Source organism: Mercenaria mercenaria, chromosome 9 (genome assembly GCF_021730395.1).
Source record: "Mercenaria mercenaria strain notata chromosome 9, MADL_Memer_1, whole genome shotgun sequence".
In the NCBI taxonomy this organism is placed as follows: Eukaryota; Metazoa; Mollusca; class Bivalvia; order Venerida; family Veneridae; genus Mercenaria; species Mercenaria mercenaria.
Window position 1 is genome coordinate 21,633,878 of NC_069369.1, and position 24,249 is coordinate 21,658,126.

At 36.8% G+C, this 24,249-nt stretch overlaps 1 protein-coding gene across 1 annotated transcript in view; it reads left to right on the forward strand.

The window, feature by feature from the left end:
• Positions 1-24,249, forward strand: part of LOC123546685 (signal recognition particle subunit SRP72-like) — a 42,841-nt gene that overhangs the window by 10,242 nt on the left and 8,350 nt on the right. Inside the window, exons 2-9 of the mRNA XM_045333160.2 lie at positions 10,641-10,758; positions 11,313-11,436; positions 15,800-15,865; positions 16,846-16,923; positions 17,452-17,563; positions 18,177-18,333; positions 18,745-18,802; positions 23,987-24,118. Of these exons, the coding sequence (XP_045189095.2) occupies positions 10,641-10,758; positions 11,313-11,436; positions 15,800-15,865; positions 16,846-16,923; positions 17,452-17,563; positions 18,177-18,333; positions 18,745-18,802; positions 23,987-24,118 (845 nt within the window). The remainder of the gene's footprint in view (positions 1-10,640; positions 10,759-11,312; positions 11,437-15,799; positions 15,866-16,845; positions 16,924-17,451; positions 17,564-18,176; positions 18,334-18,744; positions 18,803-23,986; positions 24,119-24,249) is intronic.

The following is a 24,249-nucleotide window of genomic DNA, read 5'->3' on the forward strand; positions in this document are numbered from 1 at the left end:
AGTCGCCATTATCGCCATTTGCGATTATTTTATTTAAATGGCGAATATTTTTTCATTTTGGCGACAGGAACTGGCGATTATTTTATTTAATAGCTACATAAATAATTATGCCAAGTGAGACAGTAACCCGCGGTCTGCTAGTGTAAAAAAATCAATAGAGCGAACTGTTTATTACCTCGTGTATTCCAAACACGTGTCAACTATGCCGATAACATTGCCCAAGGCGGTATGATGCAGATGACAATTAAACCGATTATAACCGGAAGTTAATCTTACTTATCTAGCTATCAGTCAGATTGAACTGGCAGGCTACTTTTTTGGAACATTTTAAAACGCCAGCGCAAATTTTCTTCTACTCTATATTCGGCAAACGACAATTAAACCAATTTGTACGGCAGTTTCCTAATGAAAAATTAAACTGCCATCTATAGTTACCGCTAATTTAATTATCTTTAAAAACATATTATAAACTGACCTAACCGTCGATGGTTTCAAAATGTCTTTAATCAGGATCTAGGTTAGATCTATGTGTTTTTAATCTAAAATGAAATTGTTCGAAGCGAAAAATATATTTTTTTTCGAATTTTCAGAATTTGTAAAGAACGCGAATTTGTTGAAATATTACAGGCCAGATATTTTTAATAGTCTGTTTTTTTTTACCAAGACAATTCTGGCATAATAAATGTTTTTTGTTTTGCACATTAATTAAAAAAATATCGGAAAACCCAGTCCTGTTTCTATTTTTAGAAACATGGCCGATAAGGGCAGACTAAAAAATTCAACAAATAAATGTGCTTGCATACTGTAATTAGCGTAAGTAAAAACATTCTCAAACACTTAAAAATTAGTATATTTATTGAATAAAGCATCAAAAACTTGTTGACAAAAAGCTTCAATAGTGTGCATAGATGCCAAATATCACGTATTTTCGCGACTTGATTGTTCTGTACTTTTCGGGCAATTTAAGTGCAGTTATGGTCAAAAGAATCATGAAAACACGTGTATAAAGTAAAAGTATAAACATGAATGATACTCAAAGACTTGGTAAACTTTCCATTGTGTGCAACTGTGTCCTTATTGTATGTGCATGAATGGGGCTAATTGAGCCATTGCCCAGTCCATAATGTCAGTCAATATCAACAATTTCAGCTGCCTCCACACAAACTAACTATGTGTCCTGTAAATGCCTTCAAAATCCATCAGAATATAGCATTTTAAACTGTTATAGTGGGACCCCACCACCAATATTAGGAGGTAATTTCCCTGAATCCCCGATTCCCACACACCCTGTTGGGGCCTGCTACTTTTTAAAGTAATTAAGAAGATATATATCGAGGGCTGACCGGGAAACTATTGTATCTGCATTTTTGTAAATTTTACAGGAGAAAGAAAAAACTGAATATTTTCTTAAAAAACACAGCTTAGTATTACCATTCTTAGTAAATCATTATCAATTGAAATAAGAAATAATATGTTGGCTTTTAAAATGTACTCAAATAATTTATTTTTAAGATTTAGCAAAAAGTGTCAGATATAATAGTTTCACGTTCAAAATGACGTTATTGAATTTAAAAAATTACCGTGAAACTATTGTATCTGCATTATTCATTAAATATTATTTATAAAATTCATACTGCTTTAAGCATAGAATTATTGTTTTACTTATAAATAACATAAATTACAAATATACAATGAAAATAGTGTTAGATACAGTATTTTCTTTCTGATGACCGGGAAACTATTGTATCTGCACTTGAATTATTTTTTCATTTTTTAGCCCACCATCATCAGATGGTGGGCTATTCAAATCACTCTGCGTCCGTGGTCCGGCGTCCTTCCGTCCGTCCGTCCGTCCGTCCGTCCTTCCGTTAACAATTTCTCGTTATCGCATCTCCTCAGAAACTACCAGGGGGATTTTGACCAAACTTTGTCAGAATGATGTATTGGTACCCTAGTTGTGTCCCCCTGAAAATCAGACTGGTTCAACAAATTTTTATTAAGTTATGGCCCTTTGTTTATTTCTATAATTTACATAGATTTATATAGGGAAAAACTTTGAAAATCTTCTTGCCCAAAACCACAGAGCCTAGGGCTTTGATATTTGGTATAAAGCATCATCTAGTGGTCCTCTACCAAGATGATTGAAATTATTTCCCTGGGGTCTAATATGGCCCTGCCCCGGGGGTCACATGGTTTATATAGACTTATATAGGGAAAAACTTTGAAAAACCTCTTGTCCAAAACCACAGGGCCTAGGGCTTTGATATTTTGTATGTGACATCATCTAGTGGTCTTCTACTAAGATTGTTCAAATTATCCCCCTAGGGTCAAATATGGCCCCGCCCCGGGGGTCACATGGTTTACATAGACTTATATAGGGAAAAACTTTGAAAGTCTTCTTGTCCAAACCACAAAGCCTAGGGCTTTGATATTGTAATGTAGCATCGCCTGGTGGTTCTCTACCAAGTTTGTTAAAATTATCCCCCTAGGGTCAAATATGGCCCCGCCCTGGGGTCACATGGTTCATATAGACTTATATAGGGAAAAGCTTTTAAAAACTTCTTGTCAATAACCTACAACATTCAGATTTGGACCACATGTATGGTTTTGAGTGGCAAGATGAACCTTGACATGAGTTGACCTTGATTTTGACCTAGTGACCTACTTTCACATTTCTGTAGCTACAACCTTCAAATTTGGACCACATGCATAGTTTTGTGCACTGAAATAAACTTTGACCTTGACATTGACCTAGTGACCTACTTTCACATTTTTGAAGGTACAGGCTTCAAATTTGGACCACAGGCATAATTTTGTGTTCCGAAATGAAATTTGACCTTGATTTTGACCCAGTGACCTACTTTCACATTTCTCAAGCTACAGCCTTCAAATTTGGACCACATGCATGGTTTTGTGTACCAAAACAAACTTTAACCTTTACATTGACCTGGTGACCTACTTTCACATTTTTGAATGTACAGGCTTCAAATTTGGACCACATGCATAGTTCTGTATTCCAAAATAAAATTTGACCTTGATTTTGACCTAGTGACCTACTTTTACATTTCTCAAGCTACAGCCTTCAAATTTGGACCACTTGCGTAGTTTTGTGTACTGAAATGAACTTTGACCTTAATTTTGACCTAGTGACCTACTTTCACATTTCTGTAGCTACAGGCTTCAAATTTAGACCACATGCATGGTTTTGTGTACCGAAACAAACTTTGACCTTTACATTGACCTAGTGACCTACTTTCACATTTCTCAAGCTACAGCCTTCAAATTTGGACCACTTGCATAGTTTTGTGTACCGAAATGAACTTTGACCTTAAGATTGACCTAGTGACCTACTTTCACATTTCTGTAGCTACAGGCTTCAAATTTAGACCACATGAATAGGATTGTGTACCGAAACAAACTTTGACCTTGACATTGACCTTAGGTGACCTACTTTCACATTTTTGAAGGTACAGGCTTCAATTTTGGACTACATGCATAGATTTGTTTCTGAAGTGAAATTTGACCTTGATTTTGACTTAGTGACCTACTTTCACATTTCTCAAGCTACAGCCTTCAAATTTTGACCACTTGCATAGTTTTGTGTACCGAATTAAACTTTGACCTTAAGATTGATCTAGTGACCTAATTCACATTTCTCAAGCTACAGCTTTCGAATTTGGACCACATGCACAGTGTTGTGTACGGAAATGAAATTTGACCTTGAGCTAGTCAGTAAGTCTTGAAATTTGGAACACTCAAAAATGGCACATCGGTGGGCGCCAAGATCACTCTGTGATCTCTTGTTATTATTATCTCATTGAATTATGTATTCATATTTTTGTATTTCCATTGATAAATTGGTAAATGAATTAAACTGAACAATACCTTAAGCCAGTAATAATGGTCAAATAAAATAAAAATATGTTTATCATTACCTTAAATTATTATTATTATTTTTTTTTTTTTTTTTTTTTTTTTTTTTGCAAGAGTATGCATTAATACTTGACTGTACACATTTCATTACATCCGGATATAAATTTCATACAAGAAATCAAGAAATTAATTTATGCTAAAATGAAGCTATACAAGGGGGAAATGAGCTGCAGCATGAGAAAACCAACATAGAGCATTTATGACCAGTGTGGATCCAGACCAGCCTGCACATCTGTGCAGTCTGGTCAGGATCTTTACTGCTTGCTAACTGTTGTAAGTTTCTCTAATCGCAATAGGGTTTGAAAGTAAACAGTATGGATCCTGACCAGACTGCATAGATGCACAGCTATGTTGGTTTAATTTGGACCGGTTTCACCCCTCCCAAATATTCAACAAGAATTTAATTTTTCAGGACAGTCCGTGAATTCCACTGTCATTATTTCAGTAATGGTACAGCACTTTTGTGTTTTAACTTACAGCCAATATTGATGTGCAGTGGCATGGTTACACAGTTCTGTTGCTTTTGAAGTGACTGTGTAAGGCATAAAAAAATTGTTTGTTTCCATTGTTTGTTTACAGTATTCCGACCTACCCAAAATGGTTGGTCCGACCCTAAAATTTTAATGTTTTTATGGCCTTAGCGAATTTTTTTTCGAATTTTTAATAAAAAAAATGCAGAATTGCACTTTTTATGCTTTAAACATTGTCATTGATGTTAGAAAGGAACTTATTGGTGCTCTAAAGACATAACCTCCTTATTTGTATTCATTTCTTGACATAAAAATAATTTCCGAAAAGTCTCAATAATTTTAAACAAACAAAAAACATTTTCCAACCTACCTACCCTAATTCATTTTGTGCATGCTACCGAAAACAAAAAAAAATTTAAGGCCTAATTTACCTTTATGTGAACAATTTAATATGTGATTTTGTTCTCTGTATCACCTGTGTTACAGCTACAGTAGTATAGTAAAACTTTGGTAAAGACAGAATATTATCAAGAATCATTTTAAAAAATTGCTGAAAACAGAGATTTCTACATGACACTGTCTCTTTTTCTTTTTGGACAAAGGTATACATATACTCTCAAAAATTTAAATCGTTATAGTACAAATAAAAAAGGACAAAATCGACAAGACGTTTTTAACAGAACTTCAGTTTATTACAATAACTTAACCACTTTTATCAATATTTTGAGGCTAAAATTTCAAAAATGACAGACAGCAAAATGAAAAGCCAGAAAGCAAGCACATGACCACACGCATGTGCGATAAATGAATAAAAACTTAGGCATTTTGTCATGTCCTTACCCTCTCCGAAGCATACAACCCTCCCATGTGACAGAACAGCACAATCCGTGAGGAGTCACAAAGGAAACTAAGATAATGCATCATTCACCTAATTTGGTCATGCTGCCATTTTCAAAAGTAAAGGACAAGAAAAAGCAACAAGATAAGCCATTATGTCACATAACAGAATGACACATGGCTAACTCCGTCTTCTATATTTTCATAAAAGTATGTACAAAATTAAGTCCATAGCCATTATAGTGTAAGCCATGACTGTATGAATTAACATGGTTATAATAGAGCCACGTCACACTAACAAGTGCCTTTGGTAATCTTCAGGACTTTGCAAACACTGTGGGCCAAGATCAGTCTGATCAGGGCCCAGTGTTTGCTATGTAACAAAAGACCTATTAAACTTTTTCAAGAAGCAATTTTCTGATCCTATTTCAACAACCTAAAAGCACAGAATAGCCTGGATCTACAGTAAGTCTTGACAGAAATTTACTCAGTCATGAAGACACTTTTTTGCATGACATGGCTCAATTATGTAATAGTATTCAGCATTAATTTTTTTGGGAAATTGGCTTTGAAGCTTACAAGCCGAGTTCTTTCTGAAAAAATAGTAACAATTTTCCAACAAATAAAATAACACGAGGATCCACAGAGTTGTGAAACGCTCACCTCAGTGATACCAATTTACCAAATGTATATTAAAGCTCTTGGCTTCTTGGTTTTAGACTAGATAATATTTTCAAATCTTTTCCTACATAAGCGTATGTAAAAGAAGTGATTTTAAGAAAAGCTTGAAATATCTTGTTAGAAACATCTTGGTAGAGGGTCGCCTCACAAACATTTCTGGACAGGTTTTGTTTAAACAATTCATGCCTAGCAATCTGCGAATGAGGACTTTGGCAAACGCTGAAGACCAACCTCAGACGCAACAGAATGTGATGTATAATTAGGGACTTCACTGTTTGCATGAAGGATTCACTTGTTCTAAGTAAATCAAGACCTGACACACCCATACAAGTTTGCACATACAACATTTTATTTCATAACCAGTGTGTTTGCAGTTACCGTGAAACTATTGTATCTGTATCACATTATGTGAAAATGTTAATGTAAACTATTATTTATTTTAGTTCTTTAATATTCACATAAAACCTGAACAACAGTAACAAGTTTTCTCCTTGTTTGGTGTTTAAATTACAGACCATAATGTCACAAATAATGTTTTTTTCAAATTGAGACTGTAACAGGAAAAGTTACCGGGAAACTGTTGTATGTGCTAGGAGGCAGATACAATAGTTTCCCGGTCAAAGAACTTTTAAGAAGTTGATGGTTGCAGATACAATATTTTCACATTATTAAAAAAAGAACAAGAAATTATTGGAAAGTTTTTATAATATTTTTGCAGTAGATGTATGACAATAAAAGGCTTAAGAAAATGCAATAAAACCATTTTTGGTCAAAATGTCAGATACAATAGTTTCCCAGTCAGCCCTCGATATGTTGAAATTTATCATTTTTACTTTTATAAAAATTGCACGCAAAGATCCGCATCAATTTTGGCTATTAATTTTTCATAGGTTAAAAAGTTGGCTATTATTTTTTGGAGGCCATTGTGAGCCCTGCTACTGTACATCTGCAGTAACTTCCTTCACTATGTTTTTAACTTAGCACCTGTAGTAATTTTTATTCTTTGCACCTAATGAGTTTTCTCATTTTTTAACACTGCCCAGACAAGCGCCTTCCAGTCATAATCGCTAATGATTGTTGGAAGTAACATGTAGATGTAGATTAAAATTAATGGCTAGAAATTCAGCAAAGTCACTGACTTGTCTAGTTGTATATTTAAACGTTGGACTTCAATATTTTAGGATTTTTTGACATTTCACATAGCCCGACCTTTAATCGAAATTATAAATTTCCCGGTAGAGTGTTCTGCAAAACATCTTGTGGAAGGTTTTACAAGTTCACGGTGGAAGTGACTGAAAAGCGATAACTAAATACCAACAATGGACAAAGAAACCTATATTTTACACACTAATTGAACATACTGTCTTACTGAAAATATTTAAGATCTGTCCCAGGGATATAAATTAACACTCGCCCAGTGCGACTAGATTTGAAGCTGGTCGAGTCAATTTTCCAAGATAGTCGCCCAGCCGGCGAATGGCTTCAGATTCTCCTAATGTCAATATACTGGGTTTTTCCGAGACGTCTTATTAATATGCACGACGTCACTTAAATCGACCAATTAAAATTACCTGTATATACTACGACCAATCGGCATACGCGGATCATTTACTCCGTCTCTAACAGTGGCTGCGCCCATAGAAATACAGCACTAGAAAGTAGAGGTTATTGAAGGCTGTTAAAGAGCTTAGAACGGCCGGTCGTGGCAACAAAAGGAAATATTATCAGGATTATGAAAAGACCTAAAGGCCAATGAGGACTTTTAATGAAAAATGGGCTGTTTACCGACTGCAACATGGTTTGTACTTTTTGTACAAGTAATAATTGCATGACGGTTTGCGAGTCCCTTAACTCGACAATGTAACAAAATACTAGAATTCAGATGTCCATAAGCGTGCTGCCTCTATCAAAATGCCCATAAACAACCCAAATCTTCTAGTGCTGCAAAAATCATTCAAACTTTAAAGTAAGTGCGTCCGTGTTTGAAACTATGTTTAGAACATGTTATGCACTGGTTGATTATAATTTTCCTCTTTCAATGTGAGTTTGATGAGTGTTCTGTATTTATATTTAAGATTTTGATGTATTTTGGCAGGAAGCAAATTACAAGACTTATTATTAAAGTATGTAGATCTAAACCACTGTTAGTATATTTTTCCGCTAATAATAGCTGGGCCCCTAACTTTTAGGCTGGGCCCCCTAGAATTTGTCTGTAAGGAGCCCAGATGGCTAATAGGGTCTGAGTGTTAATTTATATCCCTGTGTCTGCACTCTCAAAGTGAAATTTACATCCATGCACTTTCGCAACACAACACAAAACTGTCAAATCTTGTTTATTATAAAGAATGATTTTAGATGAAAAAATATTCTCACACTCGGCTTTGAAAAAAAAATGTGGCCCGTTAATAATGTATTGTCTGTGTAGTATGCATATGTTTAAAATCGATGGGTGTAACCAGCATTTATTGATTGTAATTTAATTATGTCTCCCCCAGGAGACATATTGTTTTTGCCCTGTCCGTCCATCTGTCCGTACGTCACACTTCATTTCCGAGCAATAACTGGAGAACCATTTGACCTAGAACCTTCAAACTTCATAGGGTTGTAGGGCTGCTGGAGTAGACGACCCCTATTGTTATTGGTGTCACTCCGTCAAAGGTCAAGGTCACAGGGGCCTGAACATTGAAAACCATTTCCGATCAATAACTAGAGAACCACTTGACCCAGAATGTTGAAACTTCATAGGATCATTGGTCATGAAGAGTAGATGACCCCTATTGATTTTGGGGTCACTCCGTCAAAGGTCAAGGTCACAGGGGCCTGAACATTGAAAACCATTTCCGATCAATAACTAGAGAACCACTTGACCCAGAATGTTGAAACTTCATAGGATCATTGGTCATGAAGAGTAGATGACCCTTATTGATTTTGGGGTCACTCCATCAAAGGTCAAGGTCACAGGGGCCTGAACATGGAAAACCATTTCCGATCAATAACTAGAGAACCACTTGACCCAGAATGTTGAAACTTCATAGGATGATTGTACATGCAAAGTAGATGACCCCTATCGATTTTGGGGTCACTCCATTAAAGGTCAAGGTCACAGGGGCCTGAACATTGAAAACCATTTCCGGTCAGTAACTTGAGAACCACTTGACCCAGAATGTTGAAACTTAATAGGATGATTGGTCATGCAGAGTAGATGACCCCTAACGATTTTGGGGTCACTCTGTGAAAGGTCATGGTCACAGGGGCCTGAACATTGAAAACCATTTCCGGTCAGTAACTTGAGAACCACTTGACCCGGAATGATGAAACTTCATAGGATGATTGGTCATGCAGAGTAGTTGACCCCTAACGATTTTAGGGTCACTCTGTTAAAGGTCAAGGCCACAGGGGCCTGAACATGGAAAACCATTTCCAATCAATAACTTGAGAATCTCTCGGCCCAGAATGTTGAAACTTCATAGGATGATTGTTCATGCAGAGTAAATGACCCCTATTGTTTTTGGGGTCACTCTGTTAAAGGTCAAGGTCACAGAGGCCTGAACATTGATAACCAGTTCCGATCAATAACTTGAGAACCACTTGACCCAGAATGTTGAAACTTCATAGGATGATTGAACATGCAGAATAGATGACCCCTATTGATTTTGGGGTCAGTCTATTAAAGGTCAAGGTCACAGTGGCCTGTTCATGTAAAATATTTTTTTTGGAAATAACTTGAGAACCACTTGACCTACAGTGTTGAAACTTAATAGGATGATTGGACATGCAGAGTAGATGACCCCTATTTATTTTGAGGTCACTTGATCAAAGGTCAAGGTCACAGGAGCCTGAACAGTGACTTGAGAACCACTAGGCCAAGAGTGTTGAAATTTAGCGGGATGACTGGACATGCCAAGTAGATGGTCCCTATTGCAGCCTACCATCAGTGTCTCTTTGACTTTTCGCTTCTGACCCCTATTGACTTCTTGCCTATAGGACTTTGCATTGGGGGAGACATGCGCTTTTTTACAAAAGCATTTTCTAGTTAAAACTTATTCCAATAAATTTTAGTTCATATCAAAGCAGTTTGAAAGGCTAGTCCACATGTATTCGGCAGTACCCATGCGTTAAATAATGGCCGCAGATTTTTCACAAGTGTAGTAGGCTAAACGTATTTTTCGTTTAAGCATGTATAATAGATTCTATATATTTATTCAGTGTTGTATTGTTCATGAATTGATATTTCATTAAATTACGCTAGAAAAATCTGTATAATGTGTCAGGGAAGTGATTGGAGGTGCAGTTTTAGTTACGATAAACCAATGTATCACGTGTTTGAGAGTTTTCCTACATTACACTTCAATAAAATAAGGTCAAGATTTGTGCTACGCAAACGGCTGTCATTCGATTAAACTTGACACAGGGACATGTTGAACGTCCAAATATTAAAAGGCACCCTGTGCAAGTTTAATGTTATTGAACTATGACTTGTCTAGCAATCTGGAAATGGACATAAATCCATAACTGTCAAGACAGTGTGGAATTTCAAAGTGAGTATCATGGTTTTGAAAAGCAGTGTTTAGGAGCATTGTAATCAATATTAATACAGGAAATGGTATTTGCAGAGAGGGAATCAGTGTTCCAGATAAGCTGCTTATTTTACACTTTCGTTGAATTGTACATATATAAATTGTTGAATTTATTCTATTTTATTCTATATTTATTTAACAGTCCTGCAGGAAGATGCCGGTGAGGTAGCAGCCTTTCAGTGTAAAATTGTATGCTTAATAAACCTAGAGAAATTTGGGGATGCTCTTACAGCAATTAACAGGGACAAGTCTGTTCAGAGGTGAGTTAGCCTTTAGCCTGCTGGTGGCAAGTGATTCTGCCTTTAAATTCTATATTTGCAACTGTTTACTATGTAAAATCCCATAGTTATCAGGGCTTAAGCTAGGTTGTAACTTACACCAAATAGTTGCTTCGGATCTCTCCACTTTGCTCAACAGTTTACTCTAACAACAAAGCAAAATTAAAGTCACTCGATTTTGTATCGACACATTGCTGAGCAACTAATCCATTATTGGCCTGTGTACGCTTTAGTTGAATATACAATGCCATTATTTAAGCTGGGCCTACTTAGATACATAAAGTTTTCCTGTGAAGTGTGAAGGCGATTATAGTCTTTGACACTTTTCTTTGTATACTAATTGTTGATAAAGTAAGCAGTAAGTGTTTATATTATAATTAACTTATACATTCTCTGTGGAAATTAAAACCTTAAAAACTCATGCTTACAAAATTAATTGAGTTCACAATGAACGGGTTTTAAGTATCTTTTAATGCGTGTTAAGGAGCATTATTGTATGGTTGCCTGTTATATTGTATGAATAATGTTTGTTTTAGTGCTGTACGTTTTGAGAAGGCATATTGTGAGTACAGACTGAATCGTACCCAGGAGGCCATCACAACACTGAGGGCTGGAGGGGACAACCTTGACAATAGATGTAAAGAGCTACTGGCCCAAGTTGTAAGTTATTTGTGTGCATTTTGTTTCGGGGGAGGAGTAAGAAAAGCAGTGGCCAATTTTCTTATTGTTAGCTCGACTATTCAAAGAAAAGGGGAGCTATCCTACTCGCCCCAGCGTCAGCATTAGCGTCACACAAATGTTGAAGTTTGCATTCCACCCCAAATATTTCCAAAGTTCATTGAGATATTGCTTCGATATTTTGCATACTTGTTAACCATCATGACCCCAGTCTGTAAGAAGGAGGAGGCAACTTCATCAAGCATTCTGACTGAATTATGGCCCCTTTTCGACTTAGAATATTCTTTTTGTAATGTTAAAGTTTTACTCATAGCTTATATTATACTCTCAAGCACTGAGACTAATCGAGCGTGCTGTCCACTGACAGCTCTTGTCTAATTTCAGTATTCACTTTTAGGGGAAGCAGGGCTTGAGCTAGGGAGCGACTTGAGCGAAATAGTCGCTTTGTAGCTCCCCACTTCACTCTAATCTAACATCAAAGCGAAATTCAAGTCGCCCGATTTTTAGCTCGACTATTCAAAGAATAGTGAGCTATTGGACTCACCCATGCGTCCGCGTCCCGATTTGGTTAAGGTTTTGTATGTAAGCTGGTATCTCAGTAACCACTTGTGGGAATGGATTGAAACTTCACACACTTATTCACAGTGATAAACTGACCTACACTGCTCAGGTTCCATAACACTATTTTGCTTTTTTACAAAATTATGCCCCTTTTTGACTTAAAAATTCTTGGTTAAGGTTTTGTATGTAAGCTGGTATCTCAGTGACCACTTGTGGGAATGGATTGAAACTTCACACACTTATTCACTGTGATAAACTGACCTACATTGCACAGGTTCCATAACTCTTATTTTTCCTTTTTACAAAATTATGCCCCTTTTTCGACTTAGAAATTCTTGGTTAAGGTTTTGTATGTAAGCTGGTATCTCAGTACCCACAAATGGGAATGGATTGAAACTTCACATACTTGTTCACTGTCATAATTTGACATGCACTGTGCAGGTTCCATAAGTCTTCTTTCCATATTTTAAAAATTATGCCCCTTTTTATGACTAAGCAGTTTTTGGTTAAGTTTTTGTATGTAAGCTGGTATCTCAGTATCCACTAATGGGAATGGATTGAAACTTTTCACACTTGTTAACTGTCATGATCTGACATGCACTGTGTAGGTCCCATAACTCTACTTTGCATTTTTTCAAAATTATGCCCCTTTTTCGACTTTGCTGGTTTTGGTTAGGTTTTTGTATGTAAGCTGGTATTTCAGTATCCACTAATGGGAAAGGATTGAAACTTCACACACTTGGTCACTGTCATGAGCTGATAAGCACTGTGAAGGTTCCATAACTATTTTTCCCATTTTTACAAAATTATGCCCCTTTTTCGACTTTTATATTCATTCAATTGACAAGGCTGTTGAATAGTCGAGCATTGCAGTCCTCCGACAGCTCTTGTTTTATCCACACTCCTCCAGTTATCCGCTATCAGCCTGTTGACACTTGACTGAAAAAACACGATAGCATAATTCAAGCTCCGCCTACTTCATATTACGGAGAAGTGCGAAGGTGAAACTTGTTTTGTAAACTGACTGTTGATAAACAAAGCAGTAGGGATTTATATTACATAAGCTTACACATTCTTTTTTGACCATTAGAAAGTATATTACCATGTTTGGCTCCAGTAATTTCCTGAAATCCACTTAATTTTACTCGTACTTTTCAAAACCCAAACTTTAGAAACATAATATTATCACTGACACTTTCTGTGACGAAAATAACGAAACTGAAATTTACGCAAATTCTTGACACCTGCCATCAGAAACTGGGTTAAACCTGTTTGACAACTGTTTCTTTTAATGTGTGCCGACACCAGCTATCAAAGGAGATGTGTATTCCGTGTGATGTCATAGTGATGTCAGTGCTATTGACATGTATTTAATTCAAATACTTGTTATTTAAAGTGACTGATTTGAGTGCAGTTAAATCACATTAGATTCACAAGGTTAAAAATGATTAGAAAACAGAATCACTGACATTTTCAGTGAATTTGTTATTTACTTTAAATTAATAGACTTTGTAAACAAAGACAGGGAATAATAAAAATAGTAACGTTATATAAAGCATATTTAGTTCCTTTTTCAGCTTGCATGTCATGGTGCTAAAATCTTTCCACGTTTTCCCTAAAATCTTGCCACTTCTCCCTAAAATCTCTCGGAGACACCACTTCTCCCTAATCTTACCTGAGGGGGAAGTGACCTCCTTAAAATCTTAGCCTAGCTTAAGCCCTGGGAGGGCTGGGTTTTTTGTTTTTAACATTCAAAACCACGAAATAAAAAAAGAGATCTAGATTATGTAAATGGATAGAATAAGATCTTAGGAGGAAAGTATGTTTGTTTTTTTTAATGAAATTTTGTAATTACCTCCCTTAGATATGGAAGTATTTAAAAAGAATGACTACATTGATTTCTGTTTAATTTCTAGCTTAGCATTTGCATTTGATAGATATTGTGATAATTTAATGATCTGAACAAAAAGGCAGGTTTTAAAACAGTGTATAGCTTCTGACTTCATTTATTTCCAGTCTCTTAGCAGGGCCTTGATGGGCAAAGGGAGATGATCATGCATTTCTAATAATTTCAACTAAATATATGAATATCAATGCAATCCATGAAAATCTTTGAAATGTAAAATACTTAGTAACTCCTTAGACAAAATATGTTTATTAAATTCATACCAAATGCTAAAATAACTCTACTTCGGTTGGGCAGCCAGGATAGGAAAAAGTATCTCCTGTGAAAATCTAATGTATTAAGTGCTAGTTGAACTTAGATAAGTGTACCCATCAGTTGTGAAAGTTTCGAACAAAACCATTATTAGCTCGACTATACGAAGTATAAGGAGAGCTATCCTACTCGCCCCGGCGTCGGCGTCGGCGTCTTTCCGCGTCCCCACCTTGGTTAAAGTTTTGGTGCACTTCCTCTTTTTTCAACTTATCTCTGTAATTACTTGATGGATTTGATTCAAACTTGAAATACTTATTCCTCATCATCATCCACATCATCTGACATAAGGGCCATAACTCTGGCACCAATATTTTATGAATTATTCCCCCTTTTCACTTAGATTTTCAGGTTAAAGTTTTGATGCACTTTCACTCTATCTCTGTTATTACTGAATGGATTTGATTCAAACTTAAAATAGTTGTTCAACATCATCACCCACATCATATGACACAAGGTGCATAACTCTGGCACCATTTTTTCATGAATTATTCCCCCTTTTTACTTAGAATTTCAGGTTAAAGTTTTGGTGCACTTTCACTCTACCTCTGTTATTACTGAATGGATTTGATTCAAACTTAAAACAGTTGTTCAGCATCATCACCCACATCATATGACAGAAGATGCATAACTCTGGTACAATTTTTCATGAATTATTCCCCTTTTTTACTTAGAATTTCAGGTTAAAGTTTTATGCACTTTCACTCTATCTCTGTTATTACTGAATGGATCTGATTCAAACTTAAATAATTGTTCAACATCATTACCCTTATCACATGACACAAGGTGCATAACTCAGAGACCATTTTTTCATGAATTATTTCCCCTTTTTACTTAGAATTTTAGGTTAAAATTTTGATGCACTTTCACTCTGTCTCTGTTATTACTGAATGGATTTGATTCAAACTTAAAATAGTTGTTCAACATCATCACCCACATCATATGATGCAAGGTGCATAACTCTGGCACCAATTTTTCATTAATTATTCCCCCTTTTTATTTAGAATTTTAGGTTCAAGTTTTGATGTACTTTCACTCTGTCTCTGTTATTACTGAATGGATTTGATTCAAACTTGAAATAGTTGTTCAGCATCATCACTCACACTATATGACACAAGCTGCATAACTCTGGCACCAATATTTAATGAATTATGCCCCTTTTTGCTTAGGATATACTTATATAGTGTTTTGATACATTTTATCTTTACCTCTCTTATTACTTTAAGTTTATATTTTTGACATAGACTCTGGCTATTGTGCAATATCTTCATCCACAATTGGAGTCATTAAACACTCCAGTGACAGCTCTAGTTTCCTCAGATGTGCCCAGTTTCACTATCAAGCATCGAAATAGTCGAGCGCGCTGTCTCCTGTGACAGCTCTTGTTTAACAAAATCTTTTTAACCACCTTTTAAATACATTATACATATAACTTTAACTTGCTTATTCAAGGAAAATTAATTTGTTGGCTGTGAAAAACAATAGATGCTTTAGCCCTTCATCTGTAAATACGTTAATTAATAGCTAGGCATTCACATTTTATTTACACAACATGATGTTTCCTTTCAGTTGTACCGACTTGAGCAGTATGAGGAATGCTATAGATTGTACAGAGATCTTATAAAAAATTCACAGGTAAGTCAACCATATCTTTTCTACAGACAAATATACTGGGTATGTTCCATTGGTAGTGAGCTTTTTTGGTACACAGGTATATGTACATACATGTAAGAGACATGTTGGGGTTTGATTAAATTTTGGCAGCAACTAATTTTTGCCAGAATTATAACCCTTTCCTTACATAAAATTTTTCAAGCTGATGATGTCAATTCAATAATTTTTGAAAGGATGAATGGATAAAATATATGTTTGGTACACAGGTATATATAATTCAATGTAACTCATTGCAGAGTTGAAGAGGTCGCCTGCACATGCTCGGAAGTTATTATCAATTGGAGCGCACGGCAAAAATACACAAATTATTGCATGTTCGCGTGGATTTAGTGTATAACATGTATGATATACTGACTAAAGGTCAGGGTTAGTATCACCATGGTTACAAAATAAATACATTTAAGGTACTTTTAGTTCAAATTGCTTGAATCTGGTATATACCGGATTCTGTAATTTATACCAGCGCTCAAAGTCTGCATTGAGTCACAGTCTATATAATTATAACATACAGACAAGGTTAGATTTGGTTACAATCCATCAATTTTATGGTGAAAAAAATGTGGCCATGCATGTAAATATTTTCTGCTTTTCAGTGCAGCTAAATGCTTACTAAATCTAGTGGTATCCAGTGGTAATTAACTGCAAAATCTTTGTTATAACTCTTATATGATAAGAGTTGGAGGTCTCTGTAGTTGATATTGACAGTTTTTATTGAGCCACCTGGTCTGCACTGAGGTGGGTTCAAGGCATACTGATACAATCAGATTCTTCCATTTGATGCAGCCACCAGCTGGTTTGCACAGAGTTTAAGGTTCTACTTAGAGGTATTAAATAAGCACAAGAAGAGGCATATAAGGTGTTTCTCGACCACGAAAGCTGAAGAGTCGCCAAACTACCTAAACTATTCCTTCCAGTCAACAATAAAATTTTGTGTGTTTCAGGACGAGTTTGATGAGGAAAGGGAGACAAATCTCTCAGCTGTTCTTGCTTCACTACAACTGTGGGATGGTAAAGATGTGGTATGTATAACAAGCAAGCTCTACATTATTACCATTTGGCTATGCAATCTCAGATAACTACCTACCTCCTTCCTGTAACAGTTGCCTGATAATCATGATAGAGACTTTGTTCATGGAACAGTCTTAATGGAACTTGGTCAGATTGTAAATGACTACAGAATCAAAGAGATTGCTTATTTTGGTAAGTTCGAGTCTCACTCTGGGCGTTGAATTCTTCATGTGAGGAAGCCATCCAGCTGGCTTACGGAAGGTCTTTGGTTCTACCCAGGTGCCCGCTCGCGATGAAATAATGCACGGAGGGGCACCTGGGGTCTTCCTCCACCATTAAAGCTGGAAAGTCGCCATATGGCCTAAAATTGTGTTGGTGCGACGTTAAACCCAACAGAATAAAATAAAAATAAAAATATTTTGGTAAGTTTTAGTTTAACCTTTAAGGATGACTGTATATTTCAATAAAGAACCACAAAAACTTACAATATTGTTCAAAATTAGTTGTTGTTGCTAATTGATACATGTATATTATTACAGGAAGAGCCTGGATCTCGGGACAGCACCTACGAGTTGTGTTACAACCATGCTTGTTACCTCATAGGGAAAGGGGACCTGAAAGGTGCTGAACAAAAACTGAGACAGGCTGAAGGTAACTAATTATTCCTCAGTGTTTCATGTATTTCCCTAAAAAAAGTTATTTTGTTCATGTATAGTGTTTGGGGACCTCTTAAAAAAAGGTTTCATTGAAATTCATTACAATATAAAATCCAAAGTGAAAATTTGCTTTTGTGGAGGTAAAACACCACACTGCATGATTAATAAGTAAATGTTTCTTTATAGTCAACATAAAAATGATTGAAGTAAAAACATATGAACTGTTTATGTTACATTGTAGACAAGGGAAGTTTTGATATGTTAAAGTGTAGATAAGAAAAGTTTGTAATATTACATCCATGATTGTTTATAAGAAAAACTTGAACCGTTGTAAACTGGACTTTAAACCACAAGAAGGCATTTATATTTTCATTCTTACATGTTCTTTGAAATATTATGAGAAAAGTTATGTTGAACTTTGTTGATGTGAGTAATAATGAATCAAATGATCTGCAGCATTTTAACACTATATAACTGAAATGTTAATGTTCTTGTCAGTATGCAAATCAGTTTTGTATATTGCAGATTTTATCACTATTGTTTTCCTTCTTTGTTTAAGTCAGCAACAAAATCATATCATGTTCAAAATGTGTTCAATTATATTTCAGAAATGTGTAAGGAAAGTTTTGCAGAAGACCCAGATATAACAGAGGAGGAAGTAGCAGAAGAATTGGCCATTATCCGTGTACAGTTGGCATATATACTACAAAAGTTTGGCAAGAATAACGAGGCAATGGTTTTGTATAACCAGGTTCAGAAATACAGGTAGGTGATCTAATCACTGATAGTAGAAACAGAGCTTTAAATTGCTGTTTGAATCTGAGTGTAATATTTTTGTCTTGCTTAAACAGGTAAGACTGAGGTTTCATTTTAAGAAAGTGTGTCAAAGTTATTTGTTACCCATACCCATAGTTTAAAACATACTGGCTTTTATATTACATTCATTCTTAAGTTAGTAGAAAGTTCTCACTACACTAAGTTACTGTTTCCTATATTTCTGACCAGTACTTGTGCCTTGGCAACGAATTTTGGAGACCACACTTGCTGGGATTTGAACCCTTGACCTTCATATCAGGCACCTGACATACACAAATTAAACAGGAATGAAAGTATGTTTTTATTAGAAGTTTACAAGTACGTTTCACTACCTATTCAAATTCATGTTTCTTGTTTCAGGCCATCAGATGTTGGATTGATGGCTGTTCTGTCAAACAATGTGGTTGCTGTAAACAAGGTATGTTAAGCATATAGATTTTTATGCCCCCGAAGGGAGGCATATAGTTTTTGAACCGTCTGTTGGTCTGTCCGCAATTTTCGTGTCCGGTCCATATCTTTGTCATCCATGGATGGATTTTCAAATAACTTGGCATGAATGTGTACCACAGTAAGACGACATGTCGCGCGCAAGACCCAGGTCCGTAGCTCAAAGGTCAAGGTCACACTTAGACGTTAAAGGTCATTTTTCATGATAGTGCATTCGTATCCGGTCCATATCTTTGTCATCCATGGATGGATTTTCAAATAACTTGGCATGAATGTGTACCACAGTAAGACGACATGTCACGTGCAAGACCCAGGTCCGTAGCTCAAAGGTCAAGGTCACACTTGGACGTTAAAGGTCATTTTTCATGATAGTGCATTCGTGTCCGGTCCATATCTTTGTCATCCATGGATGGATTTTCAAATAACTTGGCATGAATGTGTACCACAGTAAGACAACGTGTCACGCGCAAGACCCAGGTCCATAGCTCAAAAGTCAAGGTCACACTTAGATGTTAAAGGTCATATGCAATGATGGGCATGTCCGGTCCATATCTTTGTCATTCATGCATGGGTTTTAGAATAACTACGCATGAATGTGTGGCACAGTAAGACGACGTGTCGCGTGCAAGACCCAGGTCCGTAGGTCAAAGGTCCTAAACTCTAACATCGGCCATAACTATTCATTCAAAGTGCCATCGGGGGCATGTGTCATCCTATGGAGACAGCTCTTGTTAAATCTAAATACACATTTGGTAGCTTTATTCAAAACCCATAGGATAGACTACACATGTCTCATTAGCCTGCTGCTGGCTAGTGATTCTGCCTTTGCGACCAGTGCAGACCAAGATCAGTCTGCATATCCGTGCAGTGCAGGCTGATGATGGTCTGCACTCTTTGCTATTCAGTCAGTAAATTTTCAGTGAACACCCTTTAAATAATACATGGTACCGCCCAAATTGAAAGATGGACCTGTCAATTGTTGAAATTTAGCAGGGTAAAGGTTAGTTTATAGTAAAATTAATACAGGGGCTTAATATTATTCTTTTTATGATTTAGAAAGTGGGAGTTTTCTCTTTTTAACGCCCGTCTCTGGAAGAGTGGGGCGTATTATGTGAACACCTGTGGCACGTGGGCGGGCGGTTGGTGTCCAAAAGCATGTCCGCTGTCTAAGTCAAATAGTTTTCATCCAGTCTTCACCAAAGTTGGTGACACTGTTTGTGGGCGTAATATCTCAGCCAGGTTAGATAACCAGCAAAATCACCCCAGGCACTCTTGAGTTATGGCCCTTGAATTACGCAAAATCTGCAAATTTAGCCTTATCCGCCCTCTAAGTCAAATAGTTTTCATCTGATCTTCACCAAACTTGGTGTCAATGTTTGTGTATACGCCCGTCTCTGAAAGAGTGGTGCGTATTATGTGAACACCCGTGGCTGGCGGGCGGCGTCCAAAAGCATGTCCGCTCTCTAAGTCAAATAGTTTTCATCCAGTCTTCACCAAAATTGGTGACAATGTTTGTTGGCATAATATCTCGGCCAGGTTCGATAACCAGCAAAATCGCCCCAGGCACTCTTGGGTTATGGCCTTTGAATTACTCAAAATCTGCAAATTTAGCCTTGTCCGCCCTCTAAGTCAAATAGTTTTCATCCGGTCTTCACCAAACTTGGTTACAATGTTTGTGGGCATAATATCTCGGTCAAGTTTGATAACCAGCAATGTTGCCCCAGGCACTCTTGGATTATGGCCCTTGAATTACTAAAAAAATGCGAATTTAGCCTTGTCCGCTCTCTAAGTCAAACAGTTTTCATCCGATCTTCACCAAACTTGCTGACAATGTTTGTGGGCATAATATCTCAGCAAAGTTCAATAACCAGTGAAATCCCCACAGACACTATTGGATTATGGCCCTTGAATTAGGCCAAGTTCAATGACGGGCGTATTTTGTGACAATCTGCCACTCTGGTTTGGTAATTGCACAATAAAAGTCACAGAGTTCTTGGCAGTATTTATTCATAAAAGCACATATTATTTAGTTGGTAAAATAATTAGATGGTCTTGCATTTTATATTTATTCAGTTGTAAGGTGTTTTCTATAAATATAAAAAAAAACAACAAGAGGAGTATTTTTAGTAAGGCCCACAATTCCGCATTACTTTATTCACAGTATAATTATGACAAATGAAAATAATTGCTAAAGTTTAACAAATGGATTATGCTTATTAGTGATTTATTTATCAATTCATTATGTCTCCCACCACACAGTGGTGTGGGAGACATATTGATTTACTTCAGTCTGTCTGTGTGTCCGTGTGTCTGTGTGTGTGTCTGTAACAAAGCTTGTCCGCACTCTAAGTCGAACATTTCTCATCCAATTTTCACCAAACTTGAACAAAATGTGTTTGACCATAAGACCTCGGCCAAGTTCGATAACTAGCCAAATCGGTCCAGGCTTCTTGGAGTTATCAGGCCTGGGATTTTTCAGGACTGGTCCTGATTTCAGGCTTTTGATTGCCAGAATTTTCCTATATAATTCTATTGGAAATGGATATTTCAGGCTTGACAATGTAGATTTTCAGGATTTTGATTTCTGACTGAATCTCAGGCCTGAATTATGGCCCTTGAATTACCAAAAATCGGTCTTTTTACTCTTGTCCGCACTCTAATTCGAATATTTCTCATCCAATCTTCACCAAACTTGAACAAAATATGTTTGACCATGAGACCTCGGCCAAGTTCGATAACTAGCCAAATCGGTCCAGGCATTTTGGAGTTACGGCCCTTGAATTATCGAAAAATTGGCCTTTTTACTCATGTCCGCACTCTTAATCAAACATTTCTCATCCGATCTTCACCAAACTTGAACAAAATGTGTTTGACCATGAGACCTCGGCCAAGTTAGATAACTAGCCAAATCGGTTTAGGCATTTTGGAGTTACGGCCCTTGAATTATCGAAAAATCGGCCTTTTTACTCTTGTCCGCACTCTAAGTCGAACATTTCTCATCCGATCTTCACCAAACTTGAACAAAATATGTTTGACCATGAGACCTTGGCCAAGTTTGATAACTAGCCAAATCGGTCCAGGCATTTTGGAGTTACGGCCCTTGAATTATCGAAAAATCAGCCTTTTTACTCTTGTCCGCACTCTAATTCGAATATTTCTCATCCAATCTTCACCAAACTTAAACAAAATGTGTTTGACCATGAGACCTCGGCCAAGTTTGATAACTAGCCAAATCTGTCCAGGCATTTTGGAGTTACAGCCCTTGAATTATCGAAAAATTGGCCTTTTTACTCATGTCCATACTCTTAATCAAACATTTCTCATCCGATCTTCACCAAATTTGAACAAACTCCCACCACACAGTGGTGTGGGAGACATATTGATTTACTCCAGTCTGTCTGTGTGTCTGTCATAAAGCTTGTCGCACTCTTAATCAAACATTTCTCATCCGATCTTCACCAAACTTGAACAAAATGTGTTTGACCATGAGACCTCGGCCAAGTTCGATAACTAGCCAAATCAGTTTAGGCATTTTGGAGTTACGGCCCTTGAATTATCGAAAAATCGGCCTTTTTACTCTTGTCCGCACTCTAAGTCAACATTTCTCATCCGATCTTCACCAAACTTGAACAAAATATGTTTGACCATGAGACCTCGGCCAAGTTTGATAACTAGCCAAATCGGTCCAGGCATTTTGGAGTTACGGCCCTTGAATTATCGAAAAATCAGCCTTTTTACTCTTGTCTGCACTCTAATTCGAATATTTCTCATCCAATCTTCAACAAACTTAAACAAAATGTGTTTGACCATGAGACCTCGCCCAAGTTTGATAACTAGCCAAATCGGTCCAGGCATTTTGGAGTTACAGCCCTTGAATTATCGAAAAATTGGCCTTTTTACTCATGTCCATACTCTTTATCAAACATTTCTCATCCGATCTTCACCAAATTTGAACAAACTCCCACCACACAGTGGTGTGGGAGACATATTGATTTACTCCAGTCTGTCTGTGTGTCTGTCACAAAGCTTGTCCGCACTCTTAAGTCGAACATTTCTCATCCGATTTTCACCAAACTTGAACAAAATGTGTTTGACCATAAGACCTCGACCAAGTTCGTTAACTAGTTAAATCGGTCCAGGCGTCTTGGAGTTATGGCCCTTGAATTACCAAAAATCGGTCTTTTTACTCTTGTCCGCACTCTAATTCGAATATTTCTCATCCAATCTTCACCAAACTTAAACAAAATGTGTTTGACCATGAGACCTCGGCCAAGTTGGATAACTAGTCAAATCGGTCTAGGCATTTTGGAGTTACGTCCCTTGAATTATCGAAAAATTGGCCTTTTTACTCATGTCCGCACTCTTAATCAAACATTTCTCATCCGATCTTCACCAAACTTGAACAAAATGTGTTTGACCTTGAGACCTCGGCCAAGTTCGATAACTAGCCAAATCGGTCTAGGCGTTTTGGAGTTACGGCCCTTGAATTATCGAAAAATCGGCCTTTTTACTCTTGTCCACACTCTTAATCAAACATTTCTCATCCGATCTTCACCAAACTTGAACAAAATGTGTTTGACCATGAGACCTCGGCCAAGTTCGATAACTAGCCAAATCGGTCTAGGCATTTTGGAGTTACGGCCCTTGAATTATCGAAAAATCGGCCTTTTACTCTTGTCCGCACTCTAAGTCGAACATTTCTCATCCGATCTTCACCAAACTTGAACAAAATATGTTTGACCATGAGACCTTGGCCAAGTTCGATAACCAGCCAAATCAGTCCAGGCATTTTAGAGTTACGGCCCTTGAATTACAGAAAAAATCCGTCTGTTTACTCTTGTCCGCTCTCTAAGCCGAACATTTCTCATCCGATCTTCACCAAACTTGAACAAAATGTGTTTGGCCATAAGACCTTACCCAGGTTCAATAACTAGCCAAATCCGCCCAGGCACTTTTGATTTATGGCCCTTGAATTACTGATTGGATCCACTCATCCAGACCATCTAATTGGATCCACTTGTCTTAAACATCTAGAGAAACTAACATTTTTCATAGGGGCAGTTGTGGGAGACATGCGCTTTTCTCAAAAGCATCTCTAGTTTTCATTTGTTTTTCCTTTACGTAATATAATGAGGTTTGGCTATGTATTTTCTAGGATCAGAATGTATTTGACTCTAAGAAGAAGATGAAGGTAGCAACTGGAAGTAACTTGAAACACAAGATGTCAGCTAGCCAGAAACAAGAAATTGACATCAACCAGTGTTTGTTACATATGTATTCAAACCAGGTAAACTATATAGTATACCTTTATCCCTTATATTTCCCAGCATCATAATAATGTGAAAATTCAGTATTTCCTTAAATTTGCTTATTGTATTATTGACTGAATTGATTTAGTTTTAAGATTTTCCCATGACA